Raw genomic sequence first — 6109 nt, 5'->3', positions numbered from 1 at the left:
TTTTAACTAATTAAAATTTTCATTTCAAAAAACAAACTGTAAATAAATAAAGTGATAAGATTTTAAAGTTACTTCTATGTGGCCAAGAAAACTCAAAATATTGTTGCATAATAGACTTGTTATTGTTGCAAAGAAGAAAAAAAAAACAAATGAAACCTTTTAACTTTATTTACTTCCTCCTCCTAGAACATTCCTAGAGTGATTGCCTTGGTTTGTCTAGATTCTAGAAAAGACAAAAGATGAGAAATGAGTGAACGAAAAACCAAGATAAACTTAACATAACAATTATCACGATTCAACTCCAAATATCAAAACTTAACAAATTATTCAATGGCATCATCATGTGTAGGAACTCTATCATCACCCAACCCTTATCTATTTTCCTCAAAAACCAAACATTTGGCTTCAACAAGGACAAGAGTTGTAAGAGCAGCTGTCACAGAAAAACTTGGCATCAAGATTGAGAGGAACCCTCCTGAGTCCAAGCTCACTCAACTTGGTGTTAGACAATGGCCCAAGTAAAAACCTCATGTATTCATTATCTTCTCACATTTCCCTCACAATTTCTATTATTCTAAGTAATATTTTTTATGTATATAAATTAAAACAGATGGGGTTGTCCTCCAAGCAATTTTCCATGGACATATGATGCAAAAGAGACATGCTATCTTCTAGAAGGAAAAGTGAAGGTCACTCCTAGTGGAGCTAATGAAGCTGTTGAAATTGCTGCTGGTGACTTGGTTGTGTTTCCTAAAGGGATGAGTTGTACTTGGGATGTTTCCGTTGGTGTTGATAAGCACTATAAATTTGAATAATACGAATAAATAAGCTAGATTTTAATTGTCCTAATGTTTTGTAAAATTAAACCAAGTTCATGTTATGTTAGTTATATAACTGTGATTATAGTTCTTTTTACACCTATTTTTAAGAGTATAAAAATAGATTTCCTATATAAATGGATGGACAATTGTTATTGGGTAAGTTTGTGTGGTGGTTTTACAGTTACCTTTCATATGCATTCATTTTCGGATCTGTCACTTAGTTTTTACATACCTTATAAATTTGAAACCACGTTGAAATTATGAGACATTAAATTAAATTTTCTACATACGTGAGACACAAGAAATCAAGAATAACAACAGGAACGCTAAGAGAAAAGAAGAAGAAAAAGATGTCTGGCTCAAGCGATTCTTTGGTGATATCATTTGGTGAGATGCTTATTGATTTTGTTCCGGATACATCTGGTGTATCTTTAGCTGAGTCTCTTGGTTTCCTCAAAGCTCCTGGTGGTGCTCCGGCTAACGTGGCTTGTGCCATAGCCAAACTTGGTGGCAATGCTGCCTTCATCGGCAAGGTTCATATCTTACTATCATCATCATTGATTATTTTCTTTTTTACCGTCTGCAACTGCAATTGTGGCCGCAGTATTACTGATGTGGTCGTCTCTGCAACGGCATAGTCTGCAATTGCGCTGTGAACTAAAATCGGATAATTTTGTCCATATTATGAAAAGTATTAACTTTAAGCATTTTCCAACTATGTATTTCAAATATCTTTATAAATATTCACACGCAATATGCATCACAACATTTGTAATGATCGCAACCGCAATTTAAAACCATACATATCATTCACAAAATTACTATGATTGCTATGTGCAGGTTGGTGAGGATGAATTCGGAAGGATGCTAGCTAACATATTAAAGAAAAATGGTGTGAACACAGACGGTGTTCTTTTCGACAAAGAGGCTAGAACTGCATTAGCTTTCGTAACCTTGAGGAAAGATGGAGAGAGGGAGTTCATGTTTTATAGAAACCCTAGTGCTGATATGTTGCTAACAGAATCTGAACTGAAAATGGATTTAATCAAGAAGGCTAAGATATTCCATTATGGATCCATCAGTCTTATTACCGAACCATGCAGATCTGCTCACATGGCTGCCATGAAAGCTGCTAGAGAAGGTGGTGCTTTGTTGTCCTATGATCCAAATGTTAGGCTACCTTTGTGGCCTTCTGCTGAGGCTGCTAGGTCTGGAATCAAAAGTATTTGGCATGAGGCTGATTTCATCAAGGTAAATTTTCTACACAAAGATGCAAGTTTTGGTTCAAATAGTAAAACTGGTTGTATTCTGTGTAGCACCGATACCTCTAAAAAAAAGTCTGTCTGTGTGCGAAACTGACAATAGTTAGTTTAATTTATTCTGTTTTTTCAAACTATTGTGTCCGTGTTGATGTCGTTTTTCCAGTGTCCATGCTTCGTAGGTTGTATTAAAAACTGATCATTTTTCTATATAGGTGAGTGATGATGAAGTTGAATTTCTTACACAAAAAGATCCTCAGAATGAAGAAGTTATTAAGTCTTTGTGGCACGACAAGTTGAAGCTGCTTCTCATCACTGATGGTGAAAAGGGTTGCAGATATGTCACTAAGGTATATTCTCCATCCAATCCATATTTTGATTTCTTTGAGTTTGACGTAAGCACTTGTGAGACTATTTGATTGAGACAGTTATGAACATAACTTGCGATTTGTCGATAAATTGTTTTCGGCTTACTTTTATAAGCTTTACATAATAGCTTATGAAAAAAATTTATGACTTCGTATTCTAATTCAAACTATTGATGTTGGAGATATTGTTTGAGTGCAGAATTTTAAAGGAAGGGTAAATGGATTCCCTGTGAAAGCTATTGACACAACTGGTGCTGGTGATGCTTTTGTTGGTGCACTTCTCACAGCTGTGGCCAAAGACACTTCCATTTTTGATGTATGCTCTCTCTCTTTTCTTTCTCGCACACACGAGTTGAGATCCTCTCTCGCGAGTCGCAACTGAAAATAATTTTTAATTTAGGATTTGTTAACTCTTTTTTCTGATTTGTTGATATTGTGTTTGCTTTATTGAATTCATCATTAAAGAATGAGGCAAAACTGAAAGAGGCCTTGACATTTTCAAATGCTTGTGGAGCAATATGTACAACACAGAAGGGAGCCATTCCTGCACTTCCAACTGCTGACGAAGCTAAGAAATTCATCTCCAGCTCTAAAAATTAAACCTCCTTTGAAATTTGATGGCAGTCCAGAGGACAAGCAAGCTATGTATATGTCCTCATTTGAGAGTTTTTCCTTTAGTAAGAGTTTGATACACGTGTCAATGTATCAAACTCTTCGTGCTGTATCTGTTTATGAATAATAAATAACCTATTTTTGTTTCTTATAACTGTTAGCACTCATAATAACATTGGAGTGGTATTTTATTGTATTGTACATCTTGAACAATGAAATTGAAAAAGAAGAGAAGATAACTAAGTATTGTTATCTGTGTAACTTAATCTGAATAATGAATAACCCCTCTAATAGAATTAAGGGCCAACATTAAGGGGATAATTAGATTTTCCCAATATTAAGCTCATGTAGTGCCACTGACAAAAGATTAAATATATACTAGAAAAATAAGAATCTAAAAATATTTTTAAAATATAAACGGCCATAGTGTTGTTTTACAACATGAGCAGATAATTCGAGGGGAAAGATCATACCAGTGTTTCCCAGGTCCAGGGACCGTCTCCAAACAATTTATCCAAATATCTTTTTGTGTATATATAAATATATAAATATAAATATTTTATGAAACATTTATTTGTGTTTTGACACAACATGTTTTTAGGTAAGGGTGTATAAAATATTCGGTTGTGATGCTCAAATTCATAATCAAATCTAAACCACTTTTAAATACCCGAATATAATTGAATGGTTATTAACTGGTTTAGTTATTAATGGTTTGGTTATCCATTCATATAATCTGGATATAATTAAATGATTATTAACCGGTTAAATTATTTTGGATTCGGTTGTAATTTGGTTATTATCCAAATCCAAATATTTTAATTGTCAAAATAAATTATTTTTTTGAAGAAAAAATTTTTCCAAAAGAAATAATTTTCAAAACTGGATTTTAAAAAAAAAAAACGGTTATATAATCATAACCAAATTTATAACCGGTTATATAACCAATTTTGAATAAAATATGGTTATGATTGTAAATCCAAACCATTTAAATGGTTTTAAAATGGTTATGGTTTGGTTTTTGAAAATAACCAACCATGCACACCCTTATTTTAAGGTTTTAAAAAAATTGCCACTAAAGAATCGAGTTGAGGGTTATGTCGTTATTAACTATACTGTACGATGATTATTTGCACTAAAATAAAACAGTTCAATTCTATGTTGTATGACTATTACTTACACGATAGATAATCGATTTAGAAATACATCTTCTATGATACAAAGACCACATAAATAATTTGTTAAAGAGAATTCAATATCAGTAGTTTGACCATTACAAATAACTTCTCAAATAAGAAGCATGCTCATATATTTGTTTCGCTTCCACCTTAAATTAAGGTTATAATTTTTAATCCTTGTATTGAGTATGCGTTGTTAGATTAATTATTAAGTTAATTCTAACAATTGGTATCAAAGCACCTCTTATGAAATCGAGAAATCCCTAATGAAAATTCAGCGATGAAAGATCTTGAAAACACTATTGGGGTTGGTTGAAAATATACATTTCAAAGAAGTTCTACATTGCGTTGTTTTGTGAAAGAAGATGGAGTCTAGGGTTGTATATATGATTCAAATTCTTCGTTACAAGATGCATTAGTTAAAAACACTTTAAACTTGTATTTGACATTTTTTGTTCTCTTATACTCTTGTATTAGAGTGTTGTGATATGTAGTTAAATATTTATTTTGGAGGATGTGAGTGTACTGGAGGTCTGAGATAGTTGAGGGTATATTATGTGTTGTAGAAAATTTCACATAGTGTTATTCTTAGGTTGTCATTTGACAACTCGTGATTTTTTCTCCAGTTTTAGAGTTTTCACGTTAATCTCTTGTGTGATTATTATGTTCATCTTTTTCTCTATGTCTTTGTTTTATTTTTTTTCTAACAATTGGTATAAGAGCTTTTGGTTCGATCTGGGGATAAGAATTTTTAGTAATGCTTCGTGGTTGCAGCTTTGTCTGATCTTTCACATCAGAAAAGAAGAATATTGTTGTGAAAGAGTTGTTGAGTTGCAGTCACAAAATTCTGCTATGCAGTTTGGGCTAGAGAAAATTGATGGAAGAATTATTTTTTACTTGTGGAAAGTTCAAGTCAAAGATGTGTGGATACAATCAAGTTTACACAAGGAGTGAGATTATGTTGGTGGTTGAAAAGCTTCTTGTCAACATGGAAGTTGCACCATAAAGTTTCAACCTGATTTTCGGCATGTGAAATTTCTTGAAGTGGTTTAACTTCAAGTGAAGTATAATCTTCTTAAGGTGGAGGATGATAGTTTTTAAAAACTATAATTGTCGGTGAAGACAATGTGAACATTCTTGGAGTGATGTAACTTCAAGTGACTATACTATTTATGGTGGAGCCTGATTGTCGGTGAAAACAATGAAAGTTAATGTATTATTTTTTATCAAGGTGGAGATTGTTGGGGTTGGTTAAAAATATACATGTTGAAGAAGTCCCACATCGCTTAGTTTTGTGAAGGAAGACTGGAAGAGGGAGTCCAAACCTATATATAAGATTCAAGTTCTTCGTTACATGATGCACCAGTCAAAAGCACTTTAAGCTTGAATTTGGCTTTCTTTGCTCTCTTATACTCTTGTATCAGAGTATTGTGCGATGTAGTTAAATATTTGTTTTCGAGGGTGTGGGTGTATTAGGGGCCTGTGATAGTTGAGAGTATATTATGTGTTGTAACAGTTTTCACATAGTGGTATTCTCTAGTTGTCATTTCACAGCGACCGTGGTTTTTTCTGTTTTGGAGTTACCACGTTGATCTCTTGTGTGTTTATTGTATTCCTCTTTTTTCCTCTATGTCTTTGCTTTGTTTTTTCCCAACAAACCTCTTTTCAATTCAGTTATTTTGGTAATTAGCGATTATTCTCAAGGTACCCTTCGATATTGTAGCGTTGAAAAATTGAGGCTAGAGGCCTTGATTGACTTAACTCATACATTTTAGTATAGTCGCCACCACGCTTTATTGTTTTCAAAGGAAATGAAAAAAAGAGAAAAAAACCACATAAGTTTTTAATACAAACTAATAAAAAGATAGAGA

At 33.0% G+C, this 6109-nt stretch overlaps 2 protein-coding genes across 2 annotated transcripts; both read left to right on the top strand.

Moving 5' to 3' along the window:
- Positions 1 to 213: 213 nt before the first annotated feature.
- Positions 214 to 892, top strand: LOC131644262 (uncharacterized). The gene is made up of 2 exons (XM_058914713.1): positions 214 to 518; positions 611 to 892. The coding sequence occupies exons 1-2, from the start codon at positions 331 to 333 to the stop codon at positions 813 to 815; spliced, it is 393 nt and encodes a 130-aa protein (XP_058770696.1). The 5' UTR covers positions 214 to 330; the 3' UTR covers positions 816 to 892.
- Positions 893 to 1039: 147 nt separating this feature from the next.
- Positions 1040 to 3406, top strand: LOC131644261 (probable fructokinase-5). Its single transcript, XM_058914712.1, has 5 exons — positions 1040 to 1354; positions 1662 to 2072; positions 2296 to 2430; positions 2648 to 2764; positions 2914 to 3406. The coding sequence occupies exons 1-5, from the start codon at positions 1172 to 1174 to the stop codon at positions 3046 to 3048; spliced, it is 981 nt and encodes a 326-aa protein (XP_058770695.1). The 5' UTR covers positions 1040 to 1171; the 3' UTR covers positions 3049 to 3406.
- The last annotated feature ends 2703 nt before the right edge of the window (positions 3407 to 6109 follow it).

The sequence above is a fragment of the Vicia villosa genome, linkage group LG1 (assembly GCF_029867415.1).
Source record: "Vicia villosa cultivar HV-30 ecotype Madison, WI linkage group LG1, Vvil1.0, whole genome shotgun sequence".
NCBI classification, from domain to species: Eukaryota; Viridiplantae; Streptophyta; class Magnoliopsida; order Fabales; family Fabaceae; genus Vicia; species Vicia villosa.
The sequence above is the reverse complement of the archived record's forward strand: the minus strand, read 5'-3'. Positions and strand labels throughout refer to the sequence as shown.